Raw genomic sequence first — 14,982 nt, forward strand, 5'->3', positions numbered from 1 at the left:
GTGTTACGACTAGGTGAGAAAGAGGTCTAGGGTTTCCTTTTAGCCTTCATCTGGTCTTACTGTAACAGGGTTTAATTTTAAACACACCTGTGGTTTTAGCTCCCCCTTGGTGAATCCTTGTTCACCGCTTTCCAATTATAAGGCAAAGAAACCAGCACGAGTTTTCTCAGGTTTAAAGAAGAAAAGTGAAATTTAGTGGTTAGCACTGCAGCCTCACAGTTCCAGCGACCCGGGTTCAATTCTGGGTACTGCCTGTGTGGAGTTTGCAAGTTCTCCCCGTGTCTGCGTGGGTTTCCTCCGGGTGCTCCGGTTTACTCCCACAAGCCAAAAGACTTGCAGGTTGGTAGGTAAATTGGCCATTATAAATTGCCCCTAGTGTAGGTAGGTGGTAGGGAAATATAGGGACAGGTGGGGATGTGGTAGGAATATGGAATTAGTGTAGGATTAGTATAAATGGGTGGTTGATGGTCGGCACAGACTCGGTGGGCCGAAGGGCCTGTTTCAATGCTGTATCTCTAAACTAAACTAAACTCTAATTCAGTTAACGCCTACAGATACACAACGCACCCGTGCTAGCATGCATGCGTGATACAGACATGCAGATAGCAACAGAAAGAACAGAAGAAAAATAAAGTGGAAAAGTTTGAAGAGGGTCTTTTTTTTTTTTTGTTACTGTGCTTTGAGCTCGCTGTAGAGTCCTTGATTGTAGGTAGATCTTGCTTTTCGTTGGGGCCCAGTATTATTCTTAAACCTTGTTCACTGCAGGAGACTTTTCTCTCTTGGTTCTTGTGTCTTCAGTGGGTTTTGGAGTTCTGTGAGAAAGAGATGGGAGCATGCAGACAGACAAGAGGTCTTCTTCTGTCCAGGAGCATTCTGCCTTCTGCTCAAACTCAGTTCAAACTGTACAATTCAGAAAACCCCAGGTTTCCAAGCAGGTTAGTCATGTGACTAACTGGTCTGACCATGTCTTGGCTCTGTGTGTATTGTGTGTGTCAGGGAATGTTCCTTTGTCTACAAACACTGTTAATATGCAAAAATGTCTTTCCAGCTAGGGGCCTGGCAACCCCTTGTAACAGGCCCTCTTCCCAGCAACAACTTGAAATTTAATGTCCATGTGTTGAAATTTAAATGCTTCATTCTTGGCAAGTGGGGGCCTGCATGACAATGGTCAGGTGGGCAGAAAAGTGGCAAATGGAATTCAACCCGGAGAAGTGTGAGGTGATGCATTTGGGGTGGTCAAACAAGGCAAAGGAATATGTGATTAATGGTAAAATACTAAGTAGTGTAGAGGACGTAAGGGATCTTGGAGTGAATGTCCACAGATCCTTGAAGGTAGCAAGACAGTTCGATAAGCTGGTTAAGAAGGCATATGGAATCCTTTCCTTTATTAGCTGAGATATAGAATATAAGTGCAGGGAAGTTAAACTGGAACTGTATAAATCATTAGTTAGGCCACAACTTGAGTATTGTGTACAGTTCTGGTCACCTCATTACAGAAGGCATGTAATTGTACTAGAGAGGGTACAGAGGAGATTTACGAGGATGTTGCCAGGACTGGGAAAATGCTGCTATGAGGAAAGATTGGATAGGCTGGGGTTGTTCTCCTTGGAACAGAGAAGGCTGAGGGGAGATTTGATTAAAATGTCCAAAATTGTGTAGGGCCTGGATAGAGTGGGTGTGAGGGGACTGTTTAGCAGAGAGGTCAGTGACGAGGGGGCATAGATTTAAAATGATTGGTAGAAAGATTAGAGGGGAGATGAGGAAATGTATTTTCACCCAGAGGATAGTGGGGGTCTGGAACTCACTGCCTGAAAGGTAGCAGTGGCAGAAACCCTCAACTCATTCAAAAGGAGTCTGGATATACAGTTCAAGTGCTGCAACCTGCAGGGCTACGGACCAAATGCTGGAAAGTAGGATTAGACTGGGTGGATCGTTTTTTGGCCGGCACGGATACGATGGGTCAAGTGGTCTCTTCCTGTGTCGTAAACTTGCTAAGATTCTATGACATCTACATGTCGAGAGTTATTGCGCTTACAGCTGTCATTCAGAAACATTTTGTTGCAGTGAACATTCCTATTCTGATGGCATGGCTTGGGTGTCTTGGCATGATTGCTCACTCGGAGCAATGTGGATCAGAGAGTGGGGGGTGGGGCAGAGGCATCTTGTTTGGTGTCAGGTTTGGCATGTTAGTTGGGCCTGGGAATGGGGAATGCTGCATACTGGTGGTTATCTTGGTTGTGGTCAATGCCCTCCTGTGGGAAGTGTTAAATGGATCTTCAGGCCCCAGATTTGGTTTTAGACAAGTTCAACATTACTTATTCTGATTGGCTGGTGTCTTTTCCATGCTTTAGCTGTGTCTTTATGGGAGGAGCTACACTGTCATGGAATGGGTGTCGGTAATCGATTGAGCCAGCCTACTCATTGCAGGTCTACCTTTCTCTTCAGAATACTTCATGTTGCATCAAGTACTAAGGGCCAATACCCTTGGGCAATGGTTTTAAGATTTGTTTTCATGTAATGAATTCCTAGGGGGAATATAATATTTAGCGTATTCAGTTTAGTACTTGTGGACCTCTACCATTGTCTTTGTGTCAGTAACAGGTTGGTGACAGTCTGAGTTTCACTCTCCACTAATGTCCCTTTAAGATGCAGTTGAAAACTGTGCTTATAAGGAATTATGGATGCAAAGCTGCTTCCATGACCATGCTTCAGGGCATGACTGGCTCCCCTTTTATTATTATTTTAGTTTGTTTCATCATTCAATATTTTTTCCATGTGCCTGCCCAGTTTTGTTTTCATGTTTGTGCTTTTGGCTAGGGCTTTCATTATTCTGTCATTTAACACCCTCTCTGTACTAACGCTTTGTCTTTCAGTACATCATTAACACACCCTTTGCCTTCGCCCCATGACCTCCTTGTCAGTTATTCTCTGTGACCTTTTTGTCCCACCCCCACTTTACTTGCTTAAAACCTATTACATTTCTAACCTTTGCCACTTCTGATGAAAGGTCACTGGCCTGAAACGTTAACTCTGCTTCTCTCTCTCCACAGATGCTGCCAGACTTAGTATTTCAGCGCTTTTTGTTTTTTTTTCAGATTTCCGGCATCTGCAGTATTTTGCTTTTATTTCCATGACCATTCTGTTTTAAGCATGAATGGTTTCAAAGGTCAATGCATTTTATTTTCTCCTTTTCTGTCTCTTAACCACCCACTCAGTCGGTGCTATGTATTATAGACATATAGAGGAGAGGCTTTATTTTGTGCTAGTTGGGTAAGTCAGACATTATTTACTCCGAGTGCTGAAGTACTGATTTAATGTAGATTCTTCATGTAGGCTGAGGATTTTGTTTGTGATTTTGTTTTTTTCCCCCTTCCTCATCCCTCATTCAGACTTCACCCGTCACTGCCCGAACTCTGGAGACCTTGATCAGACTGTCAACTGCTCATGCCAAGGCCCGCATGAGCAAAACTATAGACCTGCAAGATTCAGAAGCAGCAACTGAGCTGGTTCAGTTCGCATACTTCAAGAAGGTAAGCATATGGTGTGTATGTAACATGGACCTTAATGGTGTACACCGCCTGAGTGAGGACTTGACTTGTGCGTGCGTTTTTTATTCAATTGGATACTGACCCTCTTATTCCATGTGCCTCCATTTTGCTTCATCAATGACCTTCCCTCCATCATAAGGTCAGAAGTGGGGATGTTTGCTGATTGGTGCTAAACATTGCACATTCACATCTCCTCAGACACTGAAGCAGCCCATGTCCATATGCAGCATGACCTGCATGACATCCAGGCTTCCGTTGATATGTGGCAAGTAACATTCGCACCACACAAGTGCCAGGCAATGACCATCCCCGGTAAGAGACAATCTAACCATCTTCCCTTGACATTCAATAACATTACCATTGCTGAATTCCAACTGTCAGCATCCTGCGGAGGGTCACCACTGACCAGAAACTGAACTGGACCAGCTACATAAATGCTGTGACTGCAAGAGCAGGTCAGAGGCTAGGAATTCTGTGGCAAGTAACACACCTCCTATCTCACCAATGCCTGTCTACTATCTACAAGGCACAAGTCAGGATGGGCGCAGCTCCACAACACGCAAGAAGCTCGACACCATCCGGACAAAGCAGCCCACTTGACTGGCACCCCATCTTCAAACATTCACTCCCTCCACCACCGACGCACAGTGGCAGCAGTCTGTACCATCTACAAAATGCACTGCAGCACCTCACCAAGTATCCTTCGACAGCACCTTCCAAACCCGCAACTTCTACCACCTAGAAGGACAAGGGCAGCAAATGCATGGGAACACCACCAGCTGCAAGTTCCCCTCCAAGTCACACACCATCCTGACTTGGAACTATGTCGCCGTTCCTTCACTGTCACTGGGTCAAAATCCTGGAACTCCCTTCCTAACAGCACTGTTGATGTAACTACACCCCAAGAACTGCAGTGGTTCAAGAAGGCAGCTCAGCACCACCTTCTTAAGGTCAGTTAGGGATGGGCAATAAATGCTGGCCTAGCCAGCGACCCCCACATCCCCAGAACAAATAAAAAAACAAACCTCTCTGTCCGTAATAGGTCCCGCTCCCCTCTTACTACTTGCTTACTATTTACATGCTGCTAGAAGATCTTTGGATTCCCTTTTATGTTTTATGTTCTCTCTTTGCCAGTTTTATTTTTCTCCTCACCTCTGCCCTCAACTTATTGTATATAGCCTGGTTCTCACTTGAGTTCACGTGACATGCAACATCTCCCTCGTCAACCAAGGAGCCTGTTCATGGTCCCCTACCTTTCACCCTTGTCAGAATGTACCTAGCCTGTACCTTAAGTTTCTCCTTCCTTAAAGATAACCAACTGTTCTGATACAGTTCTTCCTGCCAGTCTTTGGTTCTATTCTACCCTGGCTAGATCCCTTATCGTGTTGAAATGAGCCCTCTTCCAATCTAGGCATTCTGTACCTTATTTTGTTCCGTGCTTTTCTGTATTACTAGTCTAAACCCTATGATACGATGTTCACCCTTACCCAAGTGCTCCCTGACAGACACTTGACCCACCTCATTTCCCAGCACCAGATCCAGCTTTGCCTCTTTTCTAGTTGGGCTGAGAACATGCTCATCAAGGAAGTTCTCTTGAACACATTTTAGAAATTCCTCCCGCTCCTCCTTACCTTTTATCTAAAATTATCCCAGTCGATATTTCGGTAATTTAAGTCCCCCAATATCACCAATCTACAGCCTGCTCAGATAAGATCCGATCAGAAGAAAAAAGAAACAAGCACACCAGTGAGAGGAGGCTGGCAGCTGCCATTAAATTGAATCCAAAAGCCTTCTATTGGCATATAATTAGTAAAAGGGTGGTAAAAAGAAGAGTGGGGCCGATTAGGGACCAGAAATGGGATTTACGCATGGAGGCAGATCGCATGGCTGAGGTACTAAATGAGTACTTTGCATCCTTCTTTACCAAAGAAGATGATGCTACCAAAGTCCTGAAAGAGGAGGTAACTGAGGCACTGGCTGGGCTAAACATTGCTCGAGGAGGTAATAGAAAGGCTGACTGCTGTTAAAGTTGTCACCAGGACCAGATCATCCAGTATCTATAAATACAGGGGTGGTGCCAGAGGACTGGAGAATTGCAAATGTTGCACTTTTTCCCAAAAAAAGTGTGTAAGGATAAATACAGCAATTACAGGCCAGCCAGTTTAACCTTGGTGGTGGGAAAGCTTTTAGAAACTATGATTCAGGGCAAAATTAATAGTCACTTGGGCAAAAGTGGGTTAATTAAGGAAAGCCAGCACTGATTTGTTAAGGGTAAATTGTGGTTCGTTTGAGTTTTTTGATGAAGTAACAAAGGGTTGATGAGGGCAATGTGAAGTGTATATGGACTTCCAAAGGCATTTGATAAAGTGCCACATAACAGGTTTGTCAGCAAAGTTGAAGCCCATGGAATAAAAGGGACAGTGGTAGCAGGGAATAGAAAGTGGCTGAGTGACAGGAAACAGTAGTAGTGAATGGTTGTTTTTCAGACTGAAGAAAGCTATATAGTGGGGTTCACCAGGGTCAGTATTAGGACCACAGCTTTTCTTGATCTATATTAATGATCTAGACTTGGGTATACGGGGTGCAATTTCACTTCGCAGATGACAGAAAAACTTGAAGTATTGTGAAGACTTCAGGAGGATGTGGGACAGATAAAATTTAATGCAGAGATGTGTGAAGTGATACATTTTGGCCAGAAGAATGAGAGGCACTATAAAATAAAGGATACACTTTTAAAGTGGGTGCAGGAACAGAGGTACCTGGAAGATGGCAGGGCAGGTTGTGAAAGTGGTTAATAAGGCATATGGGATCCTGGGCTTTATAAATAGAGGGAGAGTGTGAAAAAGCAAGGAAGTTATGGTGAACTTAAATAAAACACTGGTTTGGCCTCAATTGGAGTATTTTGTCCAGTTCTGGGCATCACACTTTTGGAAGGATGTGAAGGCTTTAGAGAGGGTGCAGAAAAGATTTATGAAAATGGTTCCAGGGATGTGGGGCTTCAGTTACATGGATAGATTGGAGAAGCTGGGGCTGTTTTCCTTTAGAGAACAGAATGTTGCGAGGAGATTTGATAGAGGTGTTTAAAATCATGAGGGGTCTGGACTGCATAGATGGGGAGAAACTGTTCCTGTTGGCAGAAGCATCAAGAACCAGAGGACACTGATTTAAGGTGATTGGCAGAGGTGCCATGAGAAACTTTTTATACATTTGAGTGGTTAGCATTTGGAATGCACTGCCTGGGAGGGTGGTAGAGGCAGGTTCAATCATGGCTTTCAAAAGAGATTTGGATAATTATCTGAAGAGAAAATTTGCAAGGAAAAAGCAAGGGAGTGAGACGAGCTTAGTAGATCTTACAGACCCAGCACAGACACACTGGGCCGAATTGTTACAGCACAAAAGGAGGCCATTCTAATAATTTAAAGGCCATCAAGCTGATTATGCACAAAAGTAGAGAGCTGGAAAGAGCACACTGTTAAACATGTCATTATGGAAAAAGAAACAATCTGGGTTAAACTTTTGAACTGTGCGTTAACATGCTGGAGGAACATCCAACATTCTCTCATCCGTGGAATGCTGCTACACAAATTAACAGGAGCAGTCTGAATATGCTTATTCCTCATCACAAAGGAAATCCCACTTCGGAAGAATCTTTACATTTCCAGCATGTCACTGAGCTCTAACAGTGGTTTGTTTTGTGTAGGTTTTGGAGAAAGAGAAGAAACGCCGCAAAGAGGAGAGTGATGTGGAAACTGAGGAGGAAGAGGTGAGCCAGGAGGATGGAGACAGCAAAAAGAGGTATGAGAAGATGCCGAGTTCTGACAAATTTAGGCTTTTATTATTCATTTACCTGGTGTGAATGTATCAATAAAATGTGTCCCTAGTCAACGGCCCATAAAGTGACTCCTCACTGATTTTAAATATTTCTCGTCCTTGTTTATTTGTGTGCTGCAGGAGCTGAATATGTTCTTGGATAAACCCACTTTTGTGTGTGTGAGCGTGCGTGCGCCGGGTGCCTCAAAATTTAAGAATGAAATATCTTTCAGATCAGTAATCTGAATGTTACCAAAATGACCATTTTTGATAAATTATGGTGGTGCAGGCTTAATGCAATCTTTCACCTGCAGTTAATACTAGTCTTCTCTTCCTCACTAAGCCCTACCCAACCAAAAAACCTAAAGCCTTTCCTTAGTTGCTGAGACAGAAAGTGGGGGTTCTTCTGTGTTGGATATCTAGTGCACTAAAACTCTTGATTCCATCTGTTAGGAGGAAAACTCAAGCTAAAGACGGCGAAGGCAGGAAGAGAAGACGGGAGCTGAAGGAGGGAGAGCAGTATGATCCCTATGACTTCAGCGATGCTGAGGGAGAAACTCCGGACAGTAAGTTCTTGTATTTGACCTCAGTTACTATCGAACCTTGGTGCGGAGTCCGGGAGTTGGGAGTCGGGTGTACAGCGAGGAGACTGACTTGCTGTTTGCAGCTTTGTTTTCATAGAGGTGACCTGGTTAGCCTCAAAGTTTGGGCAACCAGGATATCGGTTGTGAGTTTTGAGAAAACAGTTAGCCAGCTGTGAAATTAGCTAGCCAGTGCCCTAAGTGTAGTGGTGATTTTATATAATTGTCATTGCTGCATTTCAGTCAATTAGAAATCTATCTAGTCACATGGGTGGCAGGGCAATAGATTTTAGACCTGAACTAAGCCTCAAAGTATGTTTCTGTGCACAGCTTGTGGGTCTTTCAAAAATTCAACAAGATGGTTCTGAATTTTAAATTTACTTTTCAGATATTGAGTGCTGACTATAATGCCATTTCCTTTTATATATGAAGCATTTCAATGAAGTAAGATAGTGTGAAGGTTTGAATTGGGAGGGCGGCACAGTGGCGCAGTGGTTAGCACCGCAGCCTCACAGCTCCAGGGACCCGGGTTCGATTCCGGGTACTGCCTGTGTGGAGTTTGCAAGTTCTCCCTGTGTCTGCGTGGGTTTTCTCCGGGTGCTCCGGTTTCCTCCCACAAGCCAAAAGACTTGCAGGTTGATAGGTAAATTGGCCATTATAAATTGTCACTAGTATAGGTAGGTGGTAGGGAAATATAGGGACAGGTGGGGATGTTTGGTAGGAATATGGGATTAGTGTAGGATTAGTATAAATGGGTGGTTGATGTTCGGCACAGACTCGGTGGGCCGAAGGGCCTGTTTCAGTGCTGTATCTCTAATCTAATCTAATCTAATTTCTGCTCTTCCTAGAGGAAAGGGAGTCTCGCTTTAACAATTGTCATACAATTCTGACCACATCTTTTTAAACCTCAGCTGCCTTGCCTGGAGGTGAGACGGGTGATCTGTCCCTAAATGGACAATAGCTGTCTCTGCTTAGGTATGAATTTTCTTCCCCTTCTGTGAAGAGATGCTGTTCGATGGCATCAAACATGTAACACTGAATGTCACCATCCTGAACAAGGGATCGGCTAGATGATGATGGGAAATAACACTGAATGCTTTAGGTTGGATATATAAAGAGAATATGTGCAACTAAGTTGATAAAACAGTCTGTTATTTTCTCCCCCCAGTCCTGCCGCGTACTCCAAAGACCCCAGACCCAGAGGAGAGCATGGACACCAGTGATGGAGCTACCAAGAAGCCTGGGTTGAGTGACCAAAGGTCAGTCTTATCAGCACAGTGAAACCTGTTAATTGTTCCTGAATTTACAAGCTTGCGCCTAGTTTGTTATTGAGCAGTCTCTGGATGTGCATTCATGTTTCTCCACTTTGTAAGTGATTTAAGTGGTTTGTCCCATGAATAGGTTTTACACAAGTTGCTTCAATTCTTTGAATGTGATGGATAGTATCTGGCAAGTTTAATCAAGAGGTAGAACTATCTCAGCCTGAATAAAGGATGACTGGGAGCTGGAAGCAGAAGTAGCCTCCAGTTAAACATGTTGGTTTATTGGGGAGTTGCTTCATCTCTGAGGGAATATAACTTCAGAAGAGCTAGATGAACAGAGTTTGAAACTGGAGGCTAGTGATAACTGAAAATAGACAGTCAGTAAAATTGCTCTGTTTGCAGATTTTCTAACTGATTTTGAGTATAAGTACGTCCTTGTGCTACCAATCCCTGCTCCAGTGTGTCAGAGGGGAATTAACTTGGATGTAGAAGACCAGAGGTTCTGGGGTCAGTTGAGATGCTCATAATGCACGCAGCAAAAGAGGTTAGTGTAGAAATAATTCGGATCAGAATTCAGACTTGGGACAGCTGTAACATGAACAGGAGAGGCCTTGCTGGAGCTCAACTGTACGACCATATGAGTTAGGAGCAAAAGTAGGCCATTTGGCATGTCGAGCCTGCTCCACCGTTCAATAAGATCATGGCTGATCTGTTTTTGTCTCGATTTCCACGCTCCCATCTACCCCCGATAATCTTTGATTCCCTTGCGTAATCAGAATCTATCTACCTCCAACTTAAAAATATTCAATGACCCCGCCTCCACCACCTCCTGAGGCAGAGAATTCCAAAGTCCCACAACCCGCTGAGAGAAAAAAAATTCTCCTCTTCTCTGTCCTAAAAGGCCGACCCCTAATTTTAAAACAGTGCCCCCTAATTTTGGACTCGCCCACAATAGGAAACATCCTTTCCATATCCACCTTGTCAAGACCGTTCAGGATCTGAGATACTTCAATCAAGTCTCCCCTCACTCTTGTAAACTTCAACGAAAACAAGCCCAATCTGTCTAACTCTCCCTCAAGGCAACTCGCTCATTCCAGTAATCAATCTAGTAAACCTCCTCTGAACCGCCTCATTGTCAGCCCCTTTTAGTTGGCAAATAGAAAACAGACAAATGATGGAGGGAAGAAGCATACAGAATACAAGCACCTGGTGGTAACAATGCAGTGCTGCATATTTCACTGTTGACACAAGTTCATATGTCTTGGCTCATGCTTTTAAGCTGCTGCCCTGTTCAGTTCTGGATTGGATAACTGGACTTGGATCATGCTTGCTGTTGATGTCTGCTTTTTGTGGATCTAATCCTGGCTTTAATCCTGGCAGGTTCAAAGAATTCAAAGCTGCTTTGTTGGATGCTTTCAAGACTGCACATGCTCAGTCGCTTGGGATGCAGACTCTGATGGCATCTATCAACAAAGATAACGGGGTGCCATTCTCCGATGTGGAGGTGCAGACTGCCCTCGACAAGATGCAGGAAGACAACCAGATCATGGTGTCAGATCACATCATCTTCCTAATCTAATGGAGTGGAGGTCGTCTACCGAATGAGGGGTCTGCTTGTGACACGTGTGTCTGCCATACTGAATTAGACTAGTCACTCAGTTAGGTAGTGACTAAAGGACATACTAACAATTTAATGTACCCAATTTTTTGTGTATATAAATCAGACTTTTGCAATATACTTCCAATCTTGCTTCCCTCATTCTTTCCCTCCCTCCAACCACCGCCCCCCCCCACCACCTTTTGAGCCTGAGTTCTGAACTGTTGGGTGATGGTGTAACCACCATGTAGAAGTTGTTCTGATGTTTCATGTTGTAGATAATGACTGTCAGGAGCACAACTGAATACATAGGGCTATTTTGTCGTTAGCTCTGATTAACTGAAGAAAAAGATAGTTACTATCTGATATTTGTGCACAAGCTAATTGGATTGAGGTTACTCGAAGCTGTTTACAGTCGAGTGCAGAAGCAACTGTCTGAATACTCAGTCTTGAAACGATCAGAATCCTAGAGAGCAGAACCAGAACTGGGCCAATACACAGCTTTGAAAGAATTGCAGTGGAAGTGCGAAAGGATTGTGCTTGGAGTGTGTTTTCTATAACTATCAGCAGCTCGATTAGAGCTGGTGGTGTGTATGGGGAGAAGATGTAGTTTAGGGGGGTGGGGGGCCGGAGGAGCTGGGTTTGATTTTAATCTTTGAAATGGAAGGGTTATATGCTGGTTTATTATCAGCAATTATGCAAGTGCCCAAAAGTTAAGCACTGAAGGATTTTAGTTTGTGGTGGATCAGGAAAGCTTTGAAGTACCTTCTGAGGACCTTTTATTGGAGCTGCACTCTGCTTTTTTTTTGTATATATTGTCTTGTGCTGTGGTCATGATTTTGAGTCAGTTATCATTGCTTAGGGGGCACCACAGTCTTGGTTGGACTTGTCCTACCCAGTGCTCCACCAATAAATGGGCCCACTGGCCGCTGTATTATTGATTCCTGGTGTATACACCATTGATTCCCTAGCCAGCGGAAAAGCCCCTGGGAAGGACAGCATTACCCCTGAAATAATCAAGAGTGCCAAGCCTGCTATACTCTCAGCACTACATGAACTGCTATGCCTGTGCTGGGACGAGGGAGCAGTACCCCAGGACATGCGCGATGCCAACATCATCACCCTCTATAAAAACAAAGGTGACCGCGGTGACTGCAACAACTACCGTGGAATCTCCCTGCTCAGCATAGTGGGGAAAGTCTTTGCTCGAGTCGCTCTGAACAGGCTCCAGAAGCTGGCCGAGCGCGTCTACCCTGAGGCACAGTGTGGCTTTCGTGCAGAGAGATCGACTATTGACATGCTGTTCTCCCTTCGTCAGATACAGGAGAAATGCCGTGAACAACAGATGCCCCTCTACATTGCTTTCATTGATCTCACCAAAGCCTTTGACCTCGTCAGCAGACGTGGTCTCTTCAGACTACTAGAAAAGATCGGATGTCCACCAAAGCTACTAAGTATCATCACCTCATTCCATGACAATATGAAAGGCACAATTCAACATGGTGGCTCCTCATCAGAGCCCTTTCCTATCCTGAGTGGTGTGAAACAGGGCTGTGTTCTCGCACCCACACTTTTTGGGATTTTCTTCTCCCTGCTGCTTTCACATGCGTTCAAATCCTCTGAAGAAGGAATTTTCCTCCACACAAGATCAGGGGGCAGGTTGTTCAACCTTGCCCGTCTAAGAGCGAAGTCCAAAGTACGGAAAGTCCTCATCAGAGAACTCCTCTTTGCTGACGATGCTGCTTTAACATCTCACACTGAAGAATGCCTGCAGAGTCTCATCGACAGGTTTGCGTCTGCCTGCAATGAATTTGGCCTAACCATCAGCCTCAAGAAAACGAACATCATGGGGCAGGATGTCAGAAATGCTCCATCCATCAATATTGGCGACCACGCTCTGGAAGTGGTTCAAGAGTTCACCTACCTAGGCTCAACTATCACCAGTAACCTGTCTCTCGATGCAGAAATCAACAAGCGCATGGGTAAGGCTTCCACTGCTATGTTCAGACTGGCCAAGAGAGTGTGGGAAAATGGCGCACTGACACGGAACACAAAAGTCCGAGTGTATCAGGCCTGTGTCCTCAGTACCTTGCTCTACGGTAGCGAGGCCTGGACAACGTATGCCAGCCAAGAGCGACGTCTCAATTCATTCCATCTTCGCTGCCTTCGGAGAATACTTGGCATCAGGTGGCAGGACTATATCTCCAACACAGAAGTCCTTGAAGCGGCCAACATCCCCAGCTTATACACACTACTGAGTCAGCGGCGCTTGAGATGGCTTGGCCATGTGAGCCGCATGGAAGATGGCAGGATCCCCAAAGACACATTGTACAGCGAGCTCGCCACTGGTATCAGACCCACCGGCCGTCCATGTCTCCGTTATAAAGACGTCTGCAAACGCGACATGAAATCGTGTGACATTGATCACAAGTCGTGGGAGTCAGTTGCCAGCATTCGCCAGAGCTGGCGGGCAGCCATAAAGACAGGGCTAAATTGTGGCGAGTCGAAGAGACTTAGTAGTTGGCAGGAAAAAAGACAGAGGCGCAAGGGGAGAGCCAACTGTGCAACAGCCCCAACAAACAAATTTCTCTGCAGCACCTGTGGAAGAGCCTGTTACTCCAGAATTGGCCTTTATAGCCACTCCAGGCGCTGCTTCACAAACCACTGACCACCTCCAGGCGCGTATCCATTGTCTCTCGAGATAAGGAGGCCCAAAAGAAAGAACACCAGGTATCTACAATGAACAGCTACCAACCATTCCCTTGGCATGGGCTAATTCTGCAGGTTTCAGCCCTTTGGAGGAGTGGAATGCTGTTCTCTGTTCATTTGGATTGGAAATTAAATTGCATTAGCACACTGCAGTAGAGTGGCAGCATTGTCTCACTTGTGCATGGTTGGCCTGATGTTTAACAGAATCAGCTTCAGGTTCCCAGGCATGCAAAAGTGTAATGGAGGCGTGTCTTTGCAGTAGATCTGTGGTAGTCATGCCTAATCCCATGACCTCCCTGGGGATCCTTTTGGCAGCAGAGATCCAGACTTGTAGATCAGCTGCTATTGGGTGCTCTATCTAAAACCTGGCTGGGAGCTTATCACGCTCCCTGTAACTATAAAGAATTAACCCCAACAACTGGTTAGCAGTATAATAAAAGCAAAATACTGCAGATGCTGGAAATCTGAAACAAAAACAAGAAATGCTGGAGTCACTCAGCAGGTCTGGCAGCATCTGTGGAAAGAGAAGCAGAGTTAACGTTTCGGGTCAGTGACCCTTCTTCGGAACTGGTTAGCAATGATTGGCACACCTTTGTTAAGCCAGAAGGAACTAATTCACACTGATGTTCAGAGAACCAGGAAAACTTGCAGTCTGCTAAAATAGAATTGCTGCTTGTTCAAAAGTCTTGTTTTTTTTCTGTAATAAAGCTGAGTTTTTTGCCCTTTTTTTATGGAAGCTGTTCTGTTCAAACAAGAAACCTTTGTGTTTGGTTTCAATATGAGATGTTTAAACTGCAGCCGTGTGCAAGAACACGATGGAAAAAAAATGTACTTAGTGTTCTGATAGCAAGGGTTCACTGACCTTGTTTTTCTGTTCTACTTTTCTACATTCAATGCCAGTTATGCTCACTTGTAATGTGCGATTTCACAACCGTTTTGTTTTGTTGCAGTTTATATATTGAAGTCATACATTCATAATAGCTGTTGCAGCAGATGATCAAACTATGAACAATGGCTGTGATTTTTCCACCTGTTTATTTAAGGAGAGAAAAATCTCAGACCAAAACACAAAATGCAACCTACTGTTTTCTTTGCAAATATTGCACCACTTCCTTTTTCCACCTGTTTGCTTTTGTTCGGGGTTCCTTCTATCCATGTGGTGAAGATCCATTCTCACTTCCTTTTGAAAAGCAGGAATGGTGTTGGAATGTGGCTATCAAGAGTATCGATTCCTGTTTTTTTGGAATAGTAACAGACTTTAGAAGTCAAGTTCTATAAAATGGCCTACACCAGTCCTAAAAACTTTTGAGCACATGGAACCATGTTCAGTTATTGAATAAATGCTGTACATTTTTCCAAATGCATAAATTAGTTGGCATAAACGCAGTGGAAAAATCTAAAGACTGTTTCAGGTGATTGCTGAAAGTGCACCAAGCCATGGATCTTGTGCACATGACGGAAGAGCAATCTGCTTT

At 44.4% G+C, this 14,982-nt stretch overlaps 1 protein-coding gene across 1 annotated transcript in view; it reads left to right on the forward strand.

Moving 5' to 3' along the window:
• Window positions 1–10,939, forward strand: part of LOC137376662 (zygotic DNA replication licensing factor mcm3-like) — a 44,829-nt gene extending 33,890 nt beyond the window's left edge. The window contains exons 13-17 of the mRNA XM_068045637.1: window positions 3,390–3,530; window positions 7,249–7,343; window positions 7,812–7,924; window positions 9,108–9,198; window positions 10,582–10,939. Of these exons, the coding sequence (XP_067901738.1) occupies window positions 3,390–3,530; window positions 7,249–7,343; window positions 7,812–7,924; window positions 9,108–9,198; window positions 10,582–10,780 (639 nt within the window). The 3' untranslated portion in view covers window positions 10,781–10,939. The remainder of the gene's footprint in view (window positions 1–3,389; window positions 3,531–7,248; window positions 7,344–7,811; window positions 7,925–9,107; window positions 9,199–10,581) is intronic.
• The last annotated feature ends 4,043 nt before the right edge of the window (window positions 10,940–14,982 follow it).

Source organism: Heterodontus francisci, chromosome 13 (assembly GCF_036365525.1).
Source record: "Heterodontus francisci isolate sHetFra1 chromosome 13, sHetFra1.hap1, whole genome shotgun sequence".
NCBI lineage: Eukaryota > Metazoa > Chordata > Chondrichthyes > Heterodontiformes > Heterodontidae > Heterodontus > Heterodontus francisci.